This window comes from Quercus suber, unplaced genomic scaffold (genome assembly GCF_002906115.3).
Source record: "Quercus suber isolate HL8 unplaced genomic scaffold, Cork oak 2.0 scaffold_66, whole genome shotgun sequence".
NCBI classification, from domain to species: Eukaryota; Viridiplantae; Streptophyta; class Magnoliopsida; order Fagales; family Fagaceae; genus Quercus; species Quercus suber.
Window position 1 is genome coordinate 821,990 of NW_027069531.1, and position 23,885 is coordinate 845,874.

General features: G+C 34.4%; 4 protein-coding genes across 4 annotated transcripts; 3 read left to right on the forward strand and 1 right to left on the reverse strand.

Moving 5' to 3' along the window:
- The first annotated feature begins 3,384 nt into the window (after positions 1-3,384).
- Positions 3,385-5,781, forward strand: LOC112034027 (peroxidase 51). The gene is made up of 4 exons (XM_024066817.2): positions 3,385-3,693; positions 3,806-4,006; positions 4,163-4,328; positions 5,070-5,781. Exons 1-4 carry the CDS (start codon positions 3,478-3,480, stop codon positions 5,474-5,476), a joined length of 990 nt encoding a protein of 329 aa, XP_023922585.2. The 5' UTR covers positions 3,385-3,477; the 3' UTR covers positions 5,477-5,781.
- A 3,446-nt stretch (positions 5,782-9,227) lies between these two features.
- Positions 9,228-11,597, forward strand: LOC112034026 (peroxidase 73). The gene is made up of 4 exons (XM_024066816.2): positions 9,228-9,569; positions 9,713-9,913; positions 10,088-10,253; positions 10,985-11,597. The coding sequence occupies exons 1-4, from the start codon at positions 9,354-9,356 to the stop codon at positions 11,389-11,391; spliced, it is 990 nt and encodes a 329-aa protein (XP_023922584.1). The 5' UTR covers positions 9,228-9,353; the 3' UTR covers positions 11,392-11,597.
- A 7,833-nt stretch (positions 11,598-19,430) lies between these two features.
- Positions 19,431-21,547, reverse strand: LOC112034028 (uncharacterized). The gene is made up of 2 exons (XM_024066818.2): positions 21,353-21,547; positions 19,431-20,815 (listed from the first exon to the last, which is right to left on the reverse strand). The coding sequence occupies exon 2, from the start codon at positions 20,793-20,795 to the stop codon at positions 19,740-19,742; it is 1,056 nt and encodes a 351-aa protein (XP_023922586.1). The 5' UTR covers positions 20,796-20,815; positions 21,353-21,547; the 3' UTR covers positions 19,431-19,739.
- Positions 21,548-23,197: 1,650 nt separating this feature from the next.
- LOC112034020 (uncharacterized) lies at positions 23,198-23,671 on the forward strand. The gene has a single exon (XM_024066810.1). It carries the CDS (start codon positions 23,198-23,200, stop codon positions 23,669-23,671), a length of 474 nt encoding a protein of 157 aa, XP_023922578.1.
- The last annotated feature ends 214 nt before the right edge of the window (positions 23,672-23,885 follow it).

Genomic DNA, 23,885 nt, shown 5'->3' on the forward strand with positions numbered 1-23,885 from the left:
TATGATCTTAATTATTCACAAGTTGCCTTTTCTTCTCTTTTTTTTTTTCTTTTTTTTGCTCTGACATCATTCAGAAGTTGACAAGGCCCGGGAGATAAGGCAAGAGGACAATCTGATTTGATAATTTTGATGAACAGCTATGACATGTTTTGCCAAAAACAACAATAATGATGATTATTAAAAAAAACAACAGCAATAATGAGATATACTTTCTAAGGGAACCTCCGCAAAAATAGCTTGCAATTTGAAGAATTCAGAACCCACCCAGTAGCATCCCCAGTAAATTTTTATTTTTAATTTTAAAAAAGAGTAGAATGGAAGGGAACTAGGTTTGGGAATTGGGATTCATCGAATAGTAATCACCTTTTTCTTTTTGTTTAGTTATTGCAATGTTAAACAAGTACCCCCTAAAGCCTTTTTTTTCCTTCCCTTTATTCCCTGTTCTATTTGCTTTTATTTTTCTACTATATATTTTGCATTAAATTCAAAAATTGTATGAATCCAAAAGGCTTAAAAGAAAGTCGACAATGATTAATGATAATGGATCACTTTGTTCCTGACCTCCTTCTCTACCAAAGCCTAATTTGATATACCACTTTGTTCCCCCTATTTTCCTTCTACCATTTTTTTTTATAATAAAAAAAGAGAATAATTTGGATTAAAATAGGGAAAGTTTGCAAAAGAGCAAAACTAAGAATTATCGAAAAATAATTTTAAGGGGTTGGTTTGGTAATTTTTAAGATCTATGATATTTATAAAAAAAAGATGCTAGTTTATAACAATTTACAACATTTTACAACAAATCACAGGTGGTTAGTTGTTATTAATTCAAATTTGAAATTAACACTAAGATTACTTTTTTGCCTCAACAATAATAACTAGTAACAACCTACCACTTAGAATTTATTGTAAAAATATTATAAATATATCATTTATTTTTATGAAATATTGAATTCGAAACTTTTTGCCATATTTTAAGAGTTGGGACCGCTCCAAAGAGATTTGTCCAACTACACATACCTTACAAAAAAAAAGTCAAATACTCAAAAAATCTAAATAGCTTATATATCCCCAAAAAAAAAAAAAAAAATCAAAAAACTATTCCTAACCATATCTTCTGTCTGTGGGCTCACAGTGGTTACTAAAATCTAAGATTAATTTTCATATCTTCTCTGTTTAGTACTTCAAAAAGAAAGAGGAACGTGCCTGAGTAAGGCACAACGTTACCTACACTAGTGGAGCCTCACCTAGCACTAGCAGGGTCCCCCAAACGGAAACCCCACAAAAAAGAATACATTAAAAAAAGCTTTCTTCGATAAACAATTTGCCGCACGTTAAGACTACAACGTGACGCCTAACAATATTCTCTCTCTTTCTTCTTTTTTTAACTGAGTCAGTGAGAGATTCAAAATTCAAATGGCGATCAGTGAGATCTCCGCTTTAACCTTGGAATCAGAATGTCATCACCCAAGCTTTTCTGTTTTTTATTTGTTTAAATTTTAGAGTCCTAGAATAGGTTAACAAAAAAAAATTTTAGTAATATAGAGTGATAGATTACGTAAACCGGAAGGAAACCTTCTTGTTTTATTTTATTTAATTATTTTTTGAGTAAGAACAATTAACGTTCATTCTACTTTCTACCACATTTGAAATGATAAATTATGATACTTTAAATGTTTTAAATGAGAACATGCTGGAGTGCCTCTCAAAGCAGCCTTTGATTAAAACATTATCTAATTTTTTTTTTTATATAAGACGGCTCCTTTTTTTTTTTTTTTTTTTCCTAAACATTTCTGACCCTACAATATATAAATTTACTGAAGTGAACAATATCACCTTGACTGACAAAAAAATTGGTGAGGGTGCAAACTTAAACCTCATAAATATAGCTCATTGATGCTGCAGCACCACCATTACAAGTGATGACAAACTGGCCGTTCAATCAATTTGGTGACAAACATCTATCAATGGACCCGCCAGGGATGTGGTTTACTAGATATGATAATCTAGGCTATCTTGCTATAACTGGGATTCGTTAGAAGCACAATGGATACAATTATATTGTGTTTGAAGTTTAGAGATAGAGAGAGAGAGTAAAGGGTTCAAGGGAGAAGGAAATTATGTTTGGATGTTTTAAAATTATGTTGGGATAAGCGAAATATATATTATATTTTAAAAATATTTAAAATTAATTTCATGTGACCAAAGCCACCATGGTCACCATATAGGTCCATTCCTAACTAGAGAATATATCCCTTCTACGTATTCTAACTGTTTAATATAATAGTTTTGCTCTTTTATAATAATTTTAGGCTTAGATTTTTTATTCAACGACTACCTATTTTTTATAAATATAATATAATTTCAACTTATGACGTTCATTTTATAATAATTTAAAAAACCACCTATTTGACTAGTGTTGGTTTGGTGTAGTTTATTTTGTTTAGTAAATACCTTAGATAACAATATATTTGTACAATATAAAAAAATTTTAAATAAGGAAATAGGCTCAATAAGAACAATAAAAAAAGAAAAAGTAAAAAGTAAACGGAAAAAAAAAGAAAAAAAATGGTATCTGAAAGGGAAAATGGCTGGTATGTTCTTTTAGTAAACACATAAAAAGAGCATTGCTGGCATGCATAATAGAGTTTGGAAGCCAACAGGAAGCAGCCATGCTGTGGTCAAACTTTTAATTTAAGTTAAACTCAATGGGATGAGGTTTGGGAGTTGCTAGTTTATTATAGTTAGAAAATCAACATACGTAATTGCTAGCTAATAAGCCTGAAGTGGAGGTGCCAAAAAAAAAAAAAACTTCAAATTATTATTATTATTATTTTTTGCTAAGACAACGAGCAGATCAATCGGATGATTCAACTAGGAACCAAAAAAAGTGTGTGAACAAGAAGCAGTTACTCACTGACATAGCCAAACGTAGTTAACGTTACTTTTAAAAGTCATCACATTATTTTTTTGATTAAAAAAAAAAAAAAAACCGAAAAAGACACTCTTGGTTGTTTAAAAAAGAATCTAATCCAACTGGCTTCTGACCTCGACCAGTTCTTCTGTATTGTCATCTCCCTTATATAATTATAACTCTGTGCACAACTCCTTCCTCCATTGTAAGTTGGAACTCCAATTTCTTTGATCAAAATGGCGTCTCAGTTCAATCTCATAGTTGTGTTATCACTTTGTCTTAGTTTGTGCCTCTTCCCAACTCCAACGGCTAGTCTACAGCAAAATTACTATGCCAACATCTGTCCAAATGTGGAAAACATTGTTAGAGACGAACATTATTTTTTTGATTAAAAAAAAAAAAAAACCGAAAAAGACACTCTTGGTTGTTTAAAAAAGAATCTAATCCAACTGGCTTCTGACCTCGACCAGTTCTTCTGTATTGTGATCTCCCTTATATAATTATAACTCTGTGCACAACTCCTTCCTCCATTGTAAGTTGTAACTCCAATTTCTTTGATCAAAATGGCGTCTCAGTTCAATCTCATAGTTGTGTTATCACTTTGTCTTAGTTTGTGCCTCTTCCCAACTCCAACGGCTAGTCTACAGCAAAATTACTATGCCAACATCTGTCCAAATGTGGAAAACATTGTTAGAGACGCTGTCAAAAAGAAATTTAATCAAACGTTTGTTACAGTTCCTGCAACCATTCGTCTCTTCTTTCATGATTGCTTTGTCCAGGTACATAAATATTACAATTCTATATTAGCACGATTTCTCTTTCGGTAATGTTTAGACTAAATATTACATGGGTATTAAATATTTGCATCGTGTTTTGTGTCATATATGATAGGGTTGTGATGCCTCGGTGATAATAGCATCCACTGCAAGTAACACGGCGGAGAAAGATAACCCTGACAATCTCTCATTAGCCGGAGATGGATTCGACACCGTCATCAAAGCCAAGGCCGCGGTTGATGCTGTCGCAAACTGCACTAATAAGGTTTCGTGCTCCGATATTCTCGCAATGGCGACCCGAGATGTCATTGCACTGGTTTGTTCACCATTCTTTACTACATTTTTTTCTTAACAATATTCTACATATATAAATGTACTATATATCTTGCACTAGTTGTATATAAATGTATATATTTTTTCTTAACAATATTCTAAATGGTTGTTGTTTGTTATCTATATATTTTTTGTGTAGTCTGGTGGGCCTTCATACGCGGTTGAATTGGGAAGATTGGATGGGCTAGTTTCAACAGCTGCAAGTGTAAACGGAAAGCTGCCACAGCCAACCTTCAATTTGAATCAGCTCAATGCTTTGTTTGCTGCAAATGGGCTCTCTCAAGCGGACATGATCGCTCTCTCAGGTATGACACAATTAACGTTGTTTTTGTCCAGTGGATCACACATGCACACACGTGAAAGGATTGCGTGGGTCCAGCTGACTGGAACAGTACTGTTCTCTCGTGATGGGGTTGTTGATGTTCTTGGCAATCACTGAGATATTATTATTATCTTACTGACACCATAAATTTTCAAATTTTCTTAATGATATATTTACTGACATAATAGATTACAACATGTGCATTTATATCATTAAATTGTATACATATTATAACTGCCGATACAAATGTTCTAAATTTTTTTATACCAACCAAACATGACTATGTACTTTGTTATACCCATAGACTAATCACACTTATTTAATTTCAACTATTGCTACTAGTTATTGGTTTTATTGTCATGCTATGTTGCTAATTCATATATAAATCCAACCGATGTTTCACCTTGTGGTAAACCTATATTATCAAGTTCAGCTATTTAAAATCTCTCACTATCATCTTAAAAGTAGAAACACTTCAAAAAATACTTTCATATAATTACGTGGTGAGCGACCATCACACGAGATTCTTTCATATATTTACATGGTGTGTTTGGAACAAATAAATTACACCCAATAAAATTTCATAATTTATGGAATTCTCCGATCTTGTCCCTAAGCAACACACATGATATTCTGCCTGCATATGCACAATTAAAGTCTAATATGAACCGTCATCACAAATTCACAAAGCTCATAGATTTTTATATTTGTTGTGTTTTTGCAGCGGCTCACACGGTTGGATTCTCTCATTGTAGCAAGTTTGCTAACCGGATCTACAATTTCAGCACTCAGAATCCGGTAGACCCGACACTAAACAAGACATACGCGACCCAACTTCAAGGAATGTGCCCGCAAAATGTGGACCCCAGGATCGCCATTAATATGGATCCAAACACGCCTCAGATCTTTGATAATATGTACTTCAAGAATCTAAAGCAACACATGGGCCTTTTCACCTCCGATGAAGTCCTCTTTACAGACCCTAGGTCCAAGCCCACAGTTGATGCATGGGCCTCAAGTTCGACAAACTTCCAAAAAGCCTTTGTCACTGCAATAACCAAGCTGGGTCGGGTCGGAGTCAAAACGGGTAGCAATGGGAATATTCGTCGTGATTGTGCTGTTTTCAATTGAAAAATTTTTTTTTTTTTTTTTTTTTTTGCTAAACCAATTGAGAAAATTAATAAAACAAAAAAAAAAAAAAAAGCGAAAAAATAAATTAAAATGTGAGTCAAGAGTCGAGATCGAGACGTAAGAAAATCATGCTGGCAAGCATTATTATGTACACCAACATTTCCCTTTCAATTACATTTGATTTGTTCTTCTTTTAATATATATTTAACATCACAGCTCATCTCGGGACAGCAAAAATATACAATATTGTAGTAATCAATCACTGCTATAATAATTGAGGAAACATCTAAGATGGTTTTCATTAACTTCGTGCGTAAGACTTTGTACATCTTATTAATTATGATCAACTGTTTTGTTTGTGAACCCCACATCAAAATCATTATCTCTATGTTTGATTTGTCAAGATTGTTCATTGTTGCATGTCATTAACTTTATTTATCTTCTAAAGGATACGTGCAGCCTTTATAAACAATGAGGTCTTTTGAACCACAAAAAATGAGACACCACAATAAATACTATTACTATTTAGCTATTGCTTTGTTTTAGTGAATGTTAGACTATCACTTTAATTCTATATTTGTGTCGACTTAACCAACAATATATACCCTTTCAATAGAAGTTGAGTAAGGCTGGAGAGTGGGGACACCAATTTTGACACAACTTTGTGCACAACTCACCACATAGTGAGTTGTAATTGATAAAGGTGTGTCCCAATGTAGCAAGTTGTGGCATAAAGTTGTACCAAAGTTAATGTCTCTAGCATTACTCGTATAAGTTCATATATGTGTTGTAGATGTAATTTTTTCACAAGTAGTTTTATAATTGTTGATGTGACAAGTTACAATTAAGTGGAGTGATAGACTAAACATAGTAACCTTGTAGCTTAGCTGTGTGGGGTTGCGTTGCGCCAAATTCGTCAAATTACTATGATCCTTAACTCCTTGATTGATCCAAATCACATCATTCCGAAAGAATTACCAAACAAAAGGAAAATAAAAAATAAAATTTTATTTTTAATTTTTTCGGTTCAAATGTCTATATCTCCAAATAAACAAATAAAAACGACATTACTCGTGTTAATGCTGCCAAAGTGTTGTCTTGGATCTTGGAAGGGAAAATCTGTATTATTTATATATAGACAATGCTTATCAGCTTACGGCACTATACAATAATTTTGCACCGAGCTATCTTTGCTTTAAAGGGAAAAACTGCATAATTTGCTCTTCTAAAGCCCATGAAAAAAATCAGTGCAAGGCCTGATTGTTTGTCTAAGATGTGATTTATGTACGCTTGTCTATACTTTCCAGTTATAGCTCATTTTTAGCTTCTTTGTTAAATTATAGCTCTAGGTGTTGATGATTGTAGCTTTGTTACTGCTTGAAAGGTTGTAACTTGTAAGAAATATCTTTGTATTGTATTAATGATTTATTTACTTCTAGAGTTCTAGTTCTTAATTTTTTTTATAAAAAAAATATGATAGTCATAATAAAAATAGATCATTTAAAATCTAAGTGGTTTTTTTTTTTTTTTTGCATCAACTTTTAGCTTTTAGTTTTTATGTAAAACCCTTTAAAACTTCAACAAAAATTTTTTTTTTCCATATTTTCTTACTTTTCAAATTTTTTTTAAAGTACAAGTATATTTTAACACACTTTTAACAAAAAAATTTCAACAAAAGCTAAATGAATTGTTTCAAACCAACACTTAGGTTGTGTTTTGATACCGTTTATTTTGCCGAAAATCAAAAATTGAAAATACTGTAACAAAATAATTTTTAAATGAGTGAATAGTATCATGGAACCCATTTTTAATAAAAATTTTGCTGAAAAAAGAGGTTTATGGGTCTCGTGAACAGTGCACAGGACCCACTGAAAAAGTATAAATGCTTTTTTCAAAAAAAAAAAAAAAATGTAACGCAGAAATTCGGCCGCTATCCAAACGGATACTTGGGTTTGTTTAGATATAACTTATTTTGCTGAAACTGAAAACTGAAAACACTGTAACAAAATAATTTTTAAATATGTGAATAGTACTGTGTGACCCATTTTTAATTAAAAAATTATTAAAAAATAAAATTTGTGGGTCCTATAAACAATACATAAAATCCACTCACACGCGAAAATTGACTAAAAATTCAAATAGTACTGCTACGGTTTATGCACAGTGCATAAACAGTAGCCCTTGTCTCTAGAAACGCAGGCCAAAAAAAAAAAAAAAAACGCAACATTGAAAATGCAGACTATCTCTATCCAAACATATACTTAGCATGGCTTCTTTGACTATTTACGTATTCCTCACTATTCTGTACCTACCACTGCTAATCACTGCACTAGAATCCATCACGTGGAAAGAGCCCACTGATTTCTAGTTCAATGTTCTATGATTCATACACGAGAAAATTCCAAAATATAAAAAATATGGCTCGAATTCAGACACCTCCTTCTCCCTGGCTTATTATCTTTTGGACCAATTAATCAGGCAACGAACGGATTCATTCTCAAAAGTAATAATAAATTAATATTTACATTATGCCCTTTTAAGCGATTGGCCACCAACTGTCTGAAGTAACTTCTCCCCTAGAGATTTACTACATGTGTTTAGTTTTTATTTGTTGGTTCCGTTTTCATACAATGAATTAAAGGCTTTTTTTTTTTTTTTTTACACGATTCTCAAAACAAAACAAAACAAAAAATGATTATTCTTACATTAACCGGTTCTTTTTATTAAATAATTTGATAGTTAAAAAATAAAAATTTGAATTTTAAATATTTTTATTCAAAATATCAGAAGTTACCAATTAATTGAAAGAATCAGTTTGTTACCCTGTAATTTATAATTTAATTAATTTCTTTTTCTAGGTACAATATTTTTTTTAAAAATAATATAATCAAAACCCAACTTATTTCTACTTCATTACCAATTTTATTCTAGAAAAGAAGGTAAAATATCTTAACACTTGTTTACATCAATCTCCGTTAAAAAAAAATAAATAAATAAAAATGTCCATATTTTAAAGTATGAAATTGAATATTGTAAAAAAGAAAAGTGCATGACCATCATTGCCCATAAAAGAAACAGTAATGTGGATGAAACAGAGGAAACATCATTTGTCTTTTTGAATAATATTCATTTTTCATTTGACTAATAATTAACAATGTCCGAATTTTTTAACCTCCATATAATCATGATTTTGGAATCTTAATTGCGATCTCCGAACGTGAGCGTGGCTGGCATGTTCTTTAGCGAATAAATAAAGAGCATGGCTGCATAATGGAATGCCATATGAGCAGCCGTGACGTGCTTATTCTAAGTTTTTCTTGGCGGGCTTGTATTTTCTTTTTGGTCAGTTCTCAAGCAAAGAGAAAAAGGGTGGGTGAGCTTTGGAGTTTGGACCACGTGAACTTCTTCTTTTTTGTGCGGGCACAAGCCAAATACAAAGACCACGTTTGGGATTTAAAGTTTTTACTCAAATATTTGGAATTTTGGACGATATAGTAGTTATGGATAAGCTTATCAAAAAAAAAAAAAAAATGGTAGTTATGGATAAGATGATTTGAGGCGGCTATACGTTAAGAAAGGCAACAATAATATCACAATCGAGCTCACAATTTGAATGATAATAATAATAATAATAGTAATAAAATTCTTGGCTAGCTGTAGGGAAGCTTGTTATTCAAATGCTTCAACTTGTGAGCATATACCTCTTCTTTTTTTCCTGAGTTGTGACCACATTTCCACTTCTATATATATCCCTTTCACTCCGACCATTTATTCAAAGCCTCTCATATATACATTCTATAAATCTCCCTCATCTTCTCTCCCTCTTCTATATTGAAAAATCAAAACTTTGGAAACTTTGGGGTTTGGCCAATCAAATATGGGTCGGTTCATGCTATTAGCTGTGTGGTCACTTTCCCTAGGTTTGAGCCTCTACCCTTACATGGCATCAGCTCAGCTAAAACAAAACTACTATGCCAATACCTGCCCCAATGTTGAAAACATTGTTAAAAATGTTGTTCAAAAGAAATTTCAACAAACTTTTGTAACAGTTCCTGCAACCCTTCGTCTTTTTTTCCATGATTGTTTTGTCCAGGTAAACACAAAAAAACAAGGAGCAGTCTTTGTTAAATCTAACCATCCCAAATTCTATCTCTATTTTTGTATTTTGTTGTTAAAGTCATAGGTATATATAACATCAAAATCTCAACTTTTGTTTTATGTTTAATTTTGTTATAGGGTTGTGATGCCTCAGTAATTATACAATCCACCGGAAGCAACAAGGCAGAGAAGGATCACCCTGATAATCTTTCTTTAGCTGGAGATGGATTTGACACTGTGATCAAAGCCAAGGCCGCGGTTGATGCTGTCCCAAGCTGCAAAAATAAGGTCTCATGTGCTGATATTCTCGCCATGGCAACCCGGGATGTCGTTGCACTGGTTGGTTCACCATTCTCATTGAATACTACAGTAGTTTCTTAAATTTCTTGGTCATTTTTGCGACTTGGACAAGTTGCTATTTTGTACTATGACTATGTGTTGATTGCTGGTATTTTCTACTCTTCTTAATAATAACATGGCAACTAATAATAATGATGATTGACATTGAGGCAGGCTGGTGGGCCTTCATATGCGGTTGAGTTAGGAAGATTGGATGGCCTGGTCTCAAAAGCTACAGATGTCGAAGGGAAGCTACCTCAGCCAACTTTCAATTTGAACCAGCTCAATTCCATGTTTGCTGCCCATGGGCTCTCCCAAACCGATATGATTGCCCTCTCAGGTAATGCGCGTCTCCCACACGCTCTCAATCATGGTGTCACAGAGTTTGCCATTGAGTATACGTAACTAAATTAATGTCATATTCACCAACTATTTTACAATATTTTATAAATAGTTGATTAAAAAATTTTTTATTGGTTTTTATTTAGACTTATTACTAATATTATTTTTTTTACTTACTAATAATTATTTACCACATTAACAATTTGTAAAAAAGTTTACGATTTTAGCATTTTGCATGTAAGTTACATGAAAAAAAATCTAGTAATACAAACTATTTCAGAATTTTTTTTTGCCATAATTGTGATATGACTAAGTGTAAATGGTGAAAAAAAAAATATTAATCCATGTATAAGTGTTAGACAACCACTTATAATTTACCACGTCAAAATTGTGGCAAATAAATTGTGAAATAGTTTATGATCTTATAATTCGTCCAGATATGTCTTATGATTATTAATTATTTAGTACTTGGGTAAGAAGGGGAGGGGGGGGGGGTAAATTGTTGTTTTTTATATTTATTGAAGTGCATGGTTTTAACTCCCTTAAAGGATACGTACTACAAAAATCATATAAGAGAGACCTCAATTGACACCAGAAATTGAGCTTTTGCAAAGCATTATTTATCATGAATTTATGACACGTGAACATGAACTATGATCAAGTTAATAATTTCTTAGTATTTCTTGCTGTAATACTAAAAAAACCGATTGAATTTTAATTTTGGTACAGGTGCGCATACCCTTGGATTCTCACATTGTAATAGGTTTGCAAACCGGATTTACAATTTCAGCCCTCAGACCTCAGTGGACCCCACGTTGAACAAAGACTATTCTAGCCAGCTACAAGCAATGTGTCCCAAAAATGTTGACCCTTTAATAGCCATCAACATGGACCCAACTACGCCCAGAACCTTTGATAATGTATACTACAAGAATCTTCAACAAGGCAAGGGACTTTTCACCTCGGACCAAATACTCTTCACTGATACCAGGTCTAGGCCCACGGTTGATACTTGGGCAAGAAACTCTGCTTCTTTCCAAAATGCTTTTATCACTGCCATGACCAAGCTGGGCCGGGTCGGAGTCAAGACTGGAAAGAATGGGAATATTCGTCGTGATTGTGCTGCTTTTAATTGAGAAAACTTTAAATTAAACACTACCCGGAAAATTCCAAGTGTAAAAGACCAAAGCTAAACGGTATATTATATTATATTATTATTATAGGAAGCACAACAGATCAGCACTAGCAATTTGTAATTTAATTTGCAATTTAAATATTAGTTGTTGTGTGGAATAATCAAGAATGCAATATTGGAATGGAAGGCATGGTGGGCTTGAATTCATTGAACAATGTTTTTCTCCTTTTTTTTTTTCTTTTTTTTTTTTTTCATATAATATGGGAAATAAAAAAGGGAACACGACCCGTTTAAAGAGTGTATGGATTTAGTGGACCTATTTCCAAAACATGTTCCAAATTAAAAGTAACAAGGGATAAAGTTGCTGTCTGCTACTGAGAAGGCTGGCTGTATTTGAACAATTTGAACTACGTTGGCTAGGTTAGTAAAAGCCTGAATGACAGCTCGAAGTATTGGCAGCACGTTAAATAATGTACACTCAAATTATTTCTCCAAACAAATATGACAGAACCTTCCCTAGATGTGACCAAAAAACATTGAAATATTTTTGTTAATTTTGTGCATATATACTGGTTTTATTGTCATAGAGATAGAGTCAAAGAGCTCGACTCAAAGCCAATGTCACGAGGTTTGATATTTCAAAATTATTTGGATCCTTGTTAAGGTGCATTCATTACTGTATGAAGGATGCTTAGCTTTCTTTTCTTTTTCTTTTTTTTTGGGAAAGAAAATGAAGCCCCATTTCAAAGTGCTTATTAGCCAGTCATTTTCTTTCATTAACGTCCTATTTAATATGCATTTACAATTCGGCACCCATGTTGAAACTTCAAAGATTTATCATCAAACAATTATGTCTGCTCATAAATACACCGACTTCTTCTCCTAAATGAATCTCGTAGTGAGACCGAGACCATGTCGTCATGTGCAACGGAGACATGCATCAAAGTCTGCCAAATTAATTGATGTCATGGTCAAGTACAGTTAAAATCACTCTTAACTCGTTTGATTGAGTCCACAATTACAGGCATCGGAAAAGTATACGAAGTAGAACTGATGAAAATGTTGTACTTATACCTAAATAAAATCACATTTTCGTCGATTAAAGTTGCATGTTACTGTTTTTTTTTTGGTTGTTGAAGAATAAGATACACATGATGAAGTTCTGGCCGGGAAAGAAGAAAGCCGTACAACTTATCTCAAATAATAAGAGGGTGAGACAAACATCACATGGCAGCACGTGGTTAGAAATCAAAATCAATCCCAATCAATGAAACTTGTTGTCTATAGCTGGGCCGAGTGCTACTGTTTTTTCATGATTTGTCCATGTACACACTGTACAGTACCTAGTGGAAATTGCTTAAGACACACGTAACGAATCATTCATCAGCATTTCTCCGAACAGTTTTTCCATGCCAAAAAATCTAATACCACAATAAATAAAAAACACAAATTTTGCCACATTTCTAACTCTGATCGGTGGATAAAAAGTCAAAAGGCTAGCAATAATATAAGAAAGTTGTGGCAAAAACCGTAAGTTTGTTTATGGAGTTAGAGAACTCCTAGCAACTAGCAATTAGCAACTAAATTTTTTTTGCTTATTGTGGGGATAAGAACCTAAATTTGTATGTTGGGTCTTGGGCCTTATCCGATAAAGTGGATATGTCCGAGGAGGAGTATATGATTAGAAGAGGCTCCAAAATTGAGAATCACGGAAGAAAAGAAGGGAGGCATATAGTCCGAGGAGTAATTACCTTTCGGATATGATGAACATCGGTCAAACACGCATTTAGGTCATTTAGGTGACTTTCCAGGGAGTTCCAACGATGATCAGGATGAATCTCAAGTATGTACAAAGGTGATAAGAATACGGGAATATCTAAAAGAAAAGCTACTTCCACCGCATTAAATGCACTGTAGCAACTTTTCTAGCCGTATTTATGTGGAGAAGACTCCTGAACAGTGTAATCTCAGCCAAGGGAGTCGATTTCATACCGTACCTGCCGGTATCGCCGGTATATACCATACTGGCAAGCAAACCAGTACATATAACCCCCTGTTTCGTACCGGAAAAAATACCGGCCGTACCGGCCAATTTAGGGGCAATACCGGCCGGTACCAGGCATACTGGCCAGTATAGAAAAAAGTTTTTTTTTTTTTTTTTTTTTTTTTTTTTTTTTTTTTTTAAGTTTTGTAATTTTTGAATTTTTGTTAGGGCAGAATGGTAACTTATTTGCATTAACTTATTAATATTATTTGTTTTCTTAGTATGCAATGGTAACTTTTAAACTTTCTATTTTTATATTGTGTTTTTTTTTTTTCTTTTAATTGATACTAAAGTCTAAAACTATGAATAATTAGTTCTGAATTGAGGAAATGTTTTATGCTAAACTTTTATATTTATTATAAGATACACACACACACACACACACACACACACACAAACACACACACACACACATACACACACATATATATATATATATATATATATTATAAATATAAAAAATAGCGATAAACCCGAAACGGTACACCGGTATTGAACGGTATCCGAAATATATTGTACCATTGGCCAAACCGGTTCAGCCTTCAGTACGGTATTGACTCCCTTGATCTCAGCTACCACCATTCGCAAAGAGTTAAAGAAGATATTTGATGAGACATGTACTCAAGTGAAGGTTTAGATGATTAACAAGTGTATGATCAAGAGAGTCTAAAAGGAACTATATAATGTAAAAGACCTCCCATAGAAGGGGAACGAAAAAACAGAGAGAGAAAAGAGAGAAAATGAATTATTGTAACACTAAGAACTGTATTAACCATCAAAACCATCAAATAAATTCATAATTTATCTCCTCGGATAATTGTTTTATTGATGTTTACGTGTGCTGCATCCTTATTCATCTTTTGAAATCATTATTAGTCAGTATCCAATTCACCAAAAGTCCAACTCTTTCACTCACTATCTACAAATTCATTGTACTGAACTTATTGGACTCACATCCCATATCTTTTGGGTTTGAGCTACGAATTGTGACCCTACACTTATCATTTTACCACTTTCCAGTTTCCACTAGTATATTCTCATTTTAACTGCTTTTGTGAAGCAAAAAAAATGCAGATAAGCTTACAAGAAAATGGGCATGCGGTCCAGCTCATAGCCGGACTTTTTTTTTTTGAAAAGTCGATCTCGAATAATTGTTTTATTGATGTTTAGGTGTGCTGCATACTTGTTCATCTTTTGAAATCATTATTAGTCATTGTCCAATTCACCAAAAACCCAGCTCTTTCACTCACTCTCTACAAATTCATTATACTAGGTTTATTAGACTCACATCTCATATCTTTTGGGCTTGAGCTACGAATTGTGACCCTATACTTATCATTTTACCACTTTTCAGTTTCCACTAATATATTCTTGTTTTAACTGCTTTTGTGAAGCAAAAAAAATTGCAGATGAGCTTACAAGAAAATGGGCCTGCGGTCCAGCTCGCAGCAGGACTTTTTTTTTTTTTGAAAAGTCGATCTCCGGCTTATGCTGTTTTATTGTTATTTTATGACTTTCGGTCCTTTTGGGTTTGTACTATTATAAGCTTTGTCCTTAACTGTCCTCCTGATGTTTACTTGATGAATCCCTTGTTACAAAAATAATAAAATAAAAATTTAATGTCTTGCTTTTCTATTTGAATTGTCTTAAACTATACATTAACTTTCTAAAAACTGAAATTTCTCAGTGCTTCTTCAATTTCTATATTACACACTTTTTTTTTTCACCAGAAAGACAAGATTTTTATTAAAAACCGTGCCACTTCCATTTTAATATCACTATATTGTTACCATTTCTTATAACAATGAGTATACGTTTAGATTGGGCTGATGTGTGTTGCGTTCCTGCGTTTTTTTTTTTTTTTTTTTTACGAGCGCCTCTTACACTGTTCATAAATAGTGCATTAAGGTAAATAAACAGTATTTTTATTAGTGAACAAGACTGAAAATTACTACTTTTTTTTATTATTTTCAATTTTTAACAAAATAAGTGATATCCAAACGCACCCTTAATTAAAATTAAAACATTTATATAGAATGAAAGGTACATTACTATATTATGTATTATACAAGGATAGAACAATCTAAAGAGAAACCCATCAAACCTCTCCCATTTATTTTTATTAGATGTGAATTTTAAAAATATAACCGTTTGATTGTATATTCTAATTATTTCCTCTATTTTTGCAAAATTTCAAGAAGATTAAAGATCAATAGCTATATTATTAATCAAATGTTTAAATTTTAAATTTTTTATTTTTGGTCTAAAATTATGCATAAAAAATAAATTTATTGATCAAATAATAAATAACATTCGATTTGAACAAAATTTGACATATATGTTAAGAATATAAAGAGTTTGCAATTTAACGATTAGATTTTCAAAATTTAAATCTAATAAAAACATATAAGATGAGTTTAAAGAATTTATATCCCAATAAACCTTGTCCACAAGGATATGACATGAAAGTTTGATGTGCCAGCCCAGCCATCCGCAAATGCGGCACTTATAAATGTCAAAGACTCAGCTCCACTTCACAGATACAAATGATATTCCCTACTCTGATCTTGAATGAAAGACGCGCACTGATTGTTTTGAGTCTTTTGACCATAGTGAGTGAAAAACAATCCGGAGTTTTTGATAAGGTGAAAACTTTTTAAGTTAAAAAGTAAATTACAAAATTAGCGCCACATATTAACTGTTATTCACTTTGGATCACACTCAATTCTTAAGAAAGCAAAGCTTAACCTGGTAATCTACTGGTATCCCTTTGAATTCAAAGCAGAAGCTGTCTCCAATGCACCTTCAATGACAAGATTTCCTGCATTAAATTTCAAATAGAAAGTGAGTCAATTGTAAAAGTTAAAAAGAATTTCCAATCAATGACATTTTCCATTGTTAGCAACAGACATGGAACAAGTAAAAAGCCTTCAAAATTAAACTGTTCACTCCTGTAATATTCCATTGACAAATTCTTTTTCCCCGACAGAAATTAGCAGAAAAGAGGAGGAACAACAAGTACAACACCATATTGAAAATGATTGAGATTCACAGTTATGAATACATGCACAAACTATTCGCAAACACAAAGCAGAGCAACCAAACTAATTAGATGAAACAAAAGTGTTTCCAGTTGCAAAAGTGGTATATGAAAGCAACTCAAAAATGAATTACAAGAAAAGTGAATGATATCATGAAGAAGAACAAGAGAAAGAGACTCCTAGTAAACATGATAGTTCTTACAGGAGCACTATTTCATAACAATTGAACACTGGGAGAAGGAAAAAAGGGGGAAGGGGGGGGGGGGGGGGGGGGGCGGAGGACTGTAGAACTTATAAATATAGTTCTTGAATGCTTCCCATTCCCCTCTCTCCCTGTCATTTTCCCCAGCAAGTTAACTTCAATGAATGAATTTTATCCAAGAAAACATAATTATGGACCAATTTCAAGTAGGGGGAAAAAAAGATCTGAAAAGCAAATGAAAATCAGAAGAGGCAAACCCTTCTATAACAGAGGGATACCAGCTTTACAGAAACGATCTAGATGAATTGCTTCAAAGAAAAATCTGGAGGAATAAACCCCTGATGAAATACCTAGCACAGTGGGATAAGATACCACATATTAATGGCTTGATAAGTACGTCATACGGTATAGAGAAGCCTTCTAGGTGAACCAGCTTTAAAGGGTGGGAAAAGAACAAAAGTTTGGTCACATACCATAGGGACAAACTTCTTTGTAAGCCATGCTACAGAAGATTTGTTCTAAACAAATTTTTGCATCATTGCAAGTCCCATTCCATTACTTGGAAAGACAACAGCAACAAGCCAGACTGTTAGACCAAGAACATTACAATCCAAAGCTTAAGAAGACTTGAAAACTCTCCAATTCAATCGTAGACCAACCAGAAAACCCATTATTACTCCAGATTCTATCCGTCTTTTTTTCACTAGCAATCAAATATGTACCCAGTGGATTTTGAACCGCTACATCATCCTCCACCTTGCTCTTACAAGAGGAGTAGATGTCATTTGAGCATTTGAACTAGACCTTGTTGGCCTCCTCTCATTTATTTACTTTTTAGTAACCCAATACTTTTAATCATGGTGCAAACATAGGAGTATGACATATAATAACAGAGAAAAAATAAATAAATTGAAGCGTATTAGCATTGAAAATGACAGAAAAGAAACTCATTTTGAAAGTTAAATAAACGGCTCACCACCATATCAACTTTCCTCATAGTTGCACTTTGTTTGTAATGGCTTCCTATTGGTCTATGGGTTCATGATGTAATCACCAACCTGCCAACAAAGAAGAGAGAGCAGACATAAATGGGCACCCAATCATGACTCTGGTTTTTCTTATACAATACCTTTTGGCACTTGCATTGCAGTGAAGTCTGGTCTTCTCCACAGTCTCAGATTGATGCTGTGCAGCAATGTTCTTGCAGGTGTGTCTTAAAGTGAATACTTTCAGTATCAGCACATCTAAGTTCTAAATAAATAACAAATGTATAATGAAACAGCACTGGATTACTAATTTCCATAATTTTTTTTTTCATATGTGATTACTAATTTCTATATTGATCCTTAGACTAATGTCCATAGTGTACAACAGTAAATATATATATATATATATTATTTGTTATTACTTTTCATTAATATAGAAAACAGTAATAGATTTCTGTTCTCCCTGATTACGATAAACAGCAGAAATATTTTTAATATCAATCCAAAGGATAAAAAGAGCTAATCCAATTGAGGGAAAATTCCATCCTACAACTAAATAGGACCCACCTTCTGAAAAAAAAAAAAAAACTAAATAGGACCAAGGTGACTGAATGTCAACTGCTTAATCGTCTAGACCTAGACATGCAAGCACAATAAGGCCACCAATTCTGGGCAGTGAAATTCAGGTAGACACCATTCCACCACCAATATATTTGTTTTAGGCTAAAAAGCAAAACTGACCCTCTAACTTTCTTCAGATTTCATTTCAATCCTTTAACTTTACTTTTATTCATTTCAGTCCTCTAAGTTTCAGATTTATTCAATTAAGGCATTTCCGTTAACTTTTGTTAAAATTTTTTGAAAAAAAAAATCTGGAAAATACTTATCAATCATTAATTGAAATTTTTTAATTTAAAAAATTTGAAGAAAAATTTATAAAATTGAAAAATTAACCACAACATATAACAAAAGTTGATGGAAAAGCCTTAATTGGATAAACTTGAAAGTTAGAGAATTGAAATGAACAAAAGCAAAGTTAAAGGACTGAAATGAAATCTGAAGAAACTTAGAGAGTCAGTTTTACTTCATAAACACAACAGGTACAAGAATCTAAAACCAGACATCTTCCAAATGTTTATGACTTTTTGTCCCTCCACATCAGATGTTCAAGTTTCAGCACACCCAAAACATCCATTACTTGCTACCTGCATCATCATCAAGGTGGCTTTGTCCCTCTGGGTTTCTTTTACCCAATTTTCTGTTTCTTTGGGTATTTTAATATTCTATAATTTTAATGTTTAGTTCCCCCCCCCCCCTCCCCCGGTGTGGGGGTCCAAGTTTGACCTCAAGAGAGGAAGAGAAGAGGGCTGGGGATTTACAAGGGCACAAATAATTGTGCCTTCTGTACAGTGAGAGAATATATATTTTTAACTATTATTATTATTATGATTTGTAATTAGTTATACACTCACCCAATGAATTTTGAACCTACAACCTTACCCTCCACTTTGGCAATTTAGGTGTAAGGCCTTCAGCCTTAACTTCTTCAACATAATTGCTCTGCATAATCGTGAGGGTGTGTGTGTGTGTGTGTGTGTGAGAATCAAATACTAAATAAGTTGAATAACAATTGCCACAAAGAGCACTCAATCGGATCTCATGGGATAGGTAGTTTAAGAACAATTGGCCTGGAAACTTTAAAGATGAGCTTGATTAACAAACTTAAGGCATAGTAAAATAAAATTAGAAAAAAAAAAACTATAAATATTAGAAAAAGAAGACCACTGACCTATTCATTATATCAAGATTATTACAAGTGTTGATATGTTTAAACTTTACCATGTCATGGTGTCCCACCCCAAAAAATCAGCACTGAAACCTATATACAATCTAATCACCTTCGTCCTAAACTTCCCATAACTTTTACTAATGTACTTCAGCGGTGCTTGTAAAAACGACAAGGTCAAGATCAGTGTTAGAGTAAATTTTACAGTTGTATTGTGATAACTCATTGTCACTTTGAAATGAACCCCAAACTTATTGATTTACCAAAATCATGTGCTAATCAGTTCCAATTCATTCCTCTGATGCACGCAAGCAAATCTTCTCAAGTTCTGTCGGCCAATCTTCTCCAAGTATCTGGGGATTCAATTCCATTGCAACCCGGAAGTCTGAAATGGATGCAGGCATGGGCTCATTTTGGTTTTGTACATATCTCACAGGCCACATCCCATTTAAACCAGGTACAGGAGGACTCTGTCGTTGGTCTATGTGTTTGTGTACAGACCTGGAACTAGCAAGTTCCAAACAGGGCTTTATCAATCTCTTCAGATAAACTTCAAGGCCATTGTTCAACAAGTTGGCACAGTCCACCGAGATTTTTAATCCCTCCATCTCCAACCTCTGCTCCAATCTGCTCCTCAAAGAACTGGTATCAGGTAGCTCGCCACTGTTCTGACAAGTCTCAGTGGAAAATGCAGATGCTAATCCATTACATAACACTTTCTTTGTCCCTCTAGTATTTAAGGGGATACCAAGTGGAGCTCTAACAGGGCTCCTACTATAAATGCTTGGGCTTCCAGCAGCTTGATCAACTTCTTCCCCATCTTCCACAGAACCAGGGGGTCTGCTACCCAAAGAAAGCAGCTCTGTAGCACTTTGCTGTTCTTGAAACTTGGGGATTGAATCTTCACAAGCAATACTATGGTTCTTCCCATGAGGCCCAAGAGGACTCGGCCGGTCCCTACACTTGCGATCACGAAAAGTTGGGGTCCTCCCCTTTCGAGGTGACTGCGGAATATCTCGGCATAGTGGCTGAACACCACTTCTTTGACACCCATTTGCCACTTTAACACCAAAAGAACCTTCTACTTTGTCATCCCTTGATGGAGGAGTCTTTGCAAGGCATGCATTTTTTATGATTGATTTGATGAGATGATTATGAAGCCGAACATTTTCTCTCCCAATTTTGTCAATGCAGAGTTTATTGAAGTCAGATTTGCTAATCTTAAGACCAAAAAATCTTGCCAGCAGATCAAAATACTCCTCTGCCTTCGGGCGCCCCAGCTTCCTTTCAATCTGAGACTTTATCTCTAAAGCGTCTATTCGAGCAAAATGCTGACCCGCTGGCATTTTGGTTTCCGAACTCCTCACTATCATCAAAACCAGAATTTCAGCCAGATACCCAAAAGACAAAAACCCTATTCAAATCTAAATAACCCTCTCAGTCCACATCCTAATTCAAAAACTCAAAAACCCTTTTAACTTCAACGGTCTTTTTTTATTAGCAAGTCAATTTCAGGGAACAAAGTCAACATTGCCTACTGGCTTAAACTGAATTACGGAAACTTTAACCAAAAAAAACCCAGATTGTAATTGAGCTGAAAAGGCAATTACCTAACTAACTTTAAACATACAATTCTTTCAATTACAGAGTAAACTTAGAAGGGCAACTATAACATACAATTATAAACAGCTTTCACTGCTCAACATCGATCTCACATTAAAAAAAAAAACCATAAATTTTACTAAATTAAGCTTTTTTACATACTTTTAAGTAAAATTTTCGAGTTCCAAACAAGACCCAGTTGAGAATTTGATCAGAAAAATAAAAACCCCAGGAAAGCAATTAACACAATGAACCCAATAAACCAAGAAAAAACAAGTAAATTAAAGAATAGGAAAAAAACCTGAATTCAAAAACTGAGGGATTGAATTTGATTGAGCTTCAATGTAGTCGCTGTAATTCTTGGATCACTTCCTCATAAGTCTACCTTTACGAGAAAGAAAGAATGAAAAATTAGGGCTCGTAATCGTAGGCAAAGGCAACGAAGAGGGCCACTTTTCTTTTCGGAAGGTTCTTTAAGTCACAGGAGTCAAAGGGCACGTGCGTTTATACAAGTGTGAATAGCTGAGGATGTTTGGTTTCGTTGTTTCTTTGGTGTTCCAATCATCATCGGATTTTTTTTACACAGTACTTTGAAGTCACACGTACACACACACAACACAGCAGCCACCAAATTTTATTTTTTGTGTTTCCGAAAAGTGCATAAAAATTTGATGGTCACAACTCGCACAATTCAAAAGTCAAAAGCACTTCCAAAGTCAATGGGTCAGGATGAAGCCTTTAAAGCTGTTCGATTGATTTGTTTTTGAATTTTATAAGTTAATTTTATTTCATTTTAAGTTACTTAGTTTTTGTAGGGACAATGACCCAAAAATTGTATATTGGACCTTGGGTTTTGTCCGAGGGGGTTGATAGGTCCGAGAACCAATAAACAGTAGTGAGAATGTCAAGTTCAGAGTTACAAAAGTGAGATGTAAACGGAGAGAATGAGAAAAGTAGTCCAAAGAGGCTCACCTCCTTGGATGAACAAAGCACATATCATGTATATGTTCTACCATTCAAGATGACCTTCTCGGACGTTCTATTAACAAGGATGTGTATTGTGAACACACAAGAGAGATGGAAGCTCAGAAATATTTAAAGAAAAACTACTGTCACCACATTAAATGTTTTGCAGCTAACTTTCTGGCCGCATTTATGTGGAGAAAACCCCTAAACAGTGCTACCTTGGCTACCCCAACTCACAGAAAGTTAGAGAGAGTGTCCGATGGGACGAGTACTCAAGTAGTGACTTAGATGACCAACACATGGAGGGCCAAGATCATGAAGGATGGGATATATAATGTAAAAGACCCCTGGAGGTAGAGGGATCAAAAAATCAAGAAAGAAACAATGTAGCAATCTAGAACCAAACTTGTAACAATATCTAAGAGCATTATATAAGAACCAGTCCCTTCGGACTTCGCCGAGGACATTTTTCTTAAGCTTAAACTTGTTTATTTTCATTATATTGTCATCAAACCTACCTAACTTGTTGTTTGATTAACTAAAACCTAGTTTTCTAACTCAGTTTCTATAAATTTATTGTTTTGGGCTTTTTAGGTTTAAGTTCATTCATACATTGGGCTAGGAATTCAAATCTGGTCCTTACAATTGGCACCGTCTGTGGGAAACACTGTTGTTATAGTAAATCCAACTTTAAACAATGGTAGGTTCAGGTCCACACATGGCAGAGTCTATGGGGTCTCAGCGTTAAGATCACATTCATGATCTTGAATGAAAAAGGGACCGAGAAGGAAGTGTACATACTACCCATACCAGTAAGAGCCAATCTCGGGGTAAAAGCCACGTCTCTCATAAGGAGAATGCTAGAAATATGCAGTTAGAGATTAATCACCTAAAGAGAAGCTTACACCACAAACGCAGAAGGCAAGCTCATTCCAACTCTGATTACTCTTCCGATGATAAGAAGGATGCTGACTATAGACAGAGGTCAAGGACTCCCCCTAATGAGTCTTTCTCATACGATGAAGATTACCGCCATGAACACAGAAACAGAAATTCATCTTCGGGAGGCATGGGAAATGACGCTATGAGTAAAGCACTCAACCAAATTTCCAAGTTACCTTTCACTCGCTAGATCGAGGGAGGGAGACTTCCTCAATGATTCACTCAACCCATATTCACCATGTACAATGGTAGAACAGACTCAGTGGAGCACGTTAGCCACTTCAATCAAAGGATGGCTGTACATTCCAAGAACGAGGCCTTGATGTGCAAGGTCTTCCCATCCAGCTTGAGGCCTGTGGCAATGAGGTGGTTTAATGGTCTAAGAGCAGGTTTCATTGATTCCTTCAAGGAACTCACTCAGGCGTTTGGATCCCGCTTCAATATGTGTAGCAGGGTCCCTTGGCCTTTAGCCTCTTTGTTGTCTCTGTCCATGAGGAAAGGAGAAACCCTAAAAACATACTCGGACAAATATTGGGAGATGTTCAACGAGATAGATGGTGAATTTGACAATGTGGCCATTAGCACTTTCAAGCTCGACCTATTTACTGAGCATGGACTGAGAAAGTCTTTAACTGGAAAACCGATTACCAGTATACGCCAGCTCATGGATCAGATTGATAAGTATAAGAAGGTTGAGGAGGACCAGCAGTAAGAAAAGGGAAAGGGCAAGGTTATCCCTCAGGATATGAGAGATTTCAGGTCGGACCACTACAACAATGATAAACCCGGAGGGATTTTGCTGGGCAGTCTGGGCCTGCAGCTTCTTAAGTGGTTAACACCGTGTTTTGAGAACCAGTGCATCAAGTTTTGGAGAAGATCAAGAATGAGCCATACTTCAAATGGCTAAACAAGATGAGTGGAGACCC

Bases quoted from the DNA above. Each gene is read 5' to 3' on its own strand.
- LOC112034028 (XM_024066818.2), bottom strand. From the start codon at position 20,795: ATGCCAGCGGGTCAGCATTTTGCTCGAATAGACGCTTTAGAGATAAAG.
- LOC112034026 (XM_024066816.2), top strand. From the start codon at position 9,354: ATGGGTCGGTTCATGCTATTAGCTGTGTGGTCACTTTCCCTAGGTTTG. The intron at 9,914-10,087 runs GTTGGTTCACCA...ACATTGAGGCAG, and splicing joins CCCGGGATGTCGTTGCACTG to GCTGGTGGGCCTTCATATGC. The intron at 10,254-10,984 runs GTAATGCGCGTC...ATTTTGGTACAG, and splicing joins CGATATGATTGCCCTCTCAG to GTGCGCATACCCTTGGATTC.
- LOC112034020 (XM_024066810.1), top strand. From the start codon at position 23,198: ATGTACAATGGTAGAACAGACTCAGTGGAGCACGTTAGCCACTTCAAT.
- LOC112034027 (XM_024066817.2), top strand. From the start codon at position 3,478: ATGGCGTCTCAGTTCAATCTCATAGTTGTGTTATCACTTTGTCTTAGT. The intron at 3,694-3,805 runs GTACATAAATAT...CATATATGATAG, and splicing joins TTCATGATTGCTTTGTCCAG to GGTTGTGATGCCTCGGTGAT. The intron at 4,007-4,162 runs GTTTGTTCACCA...TTTTTTGTGTAG, and splicing joins CCCGAGATGTCATTGCACTG to TCTGGTGGGCCTTCATACGC.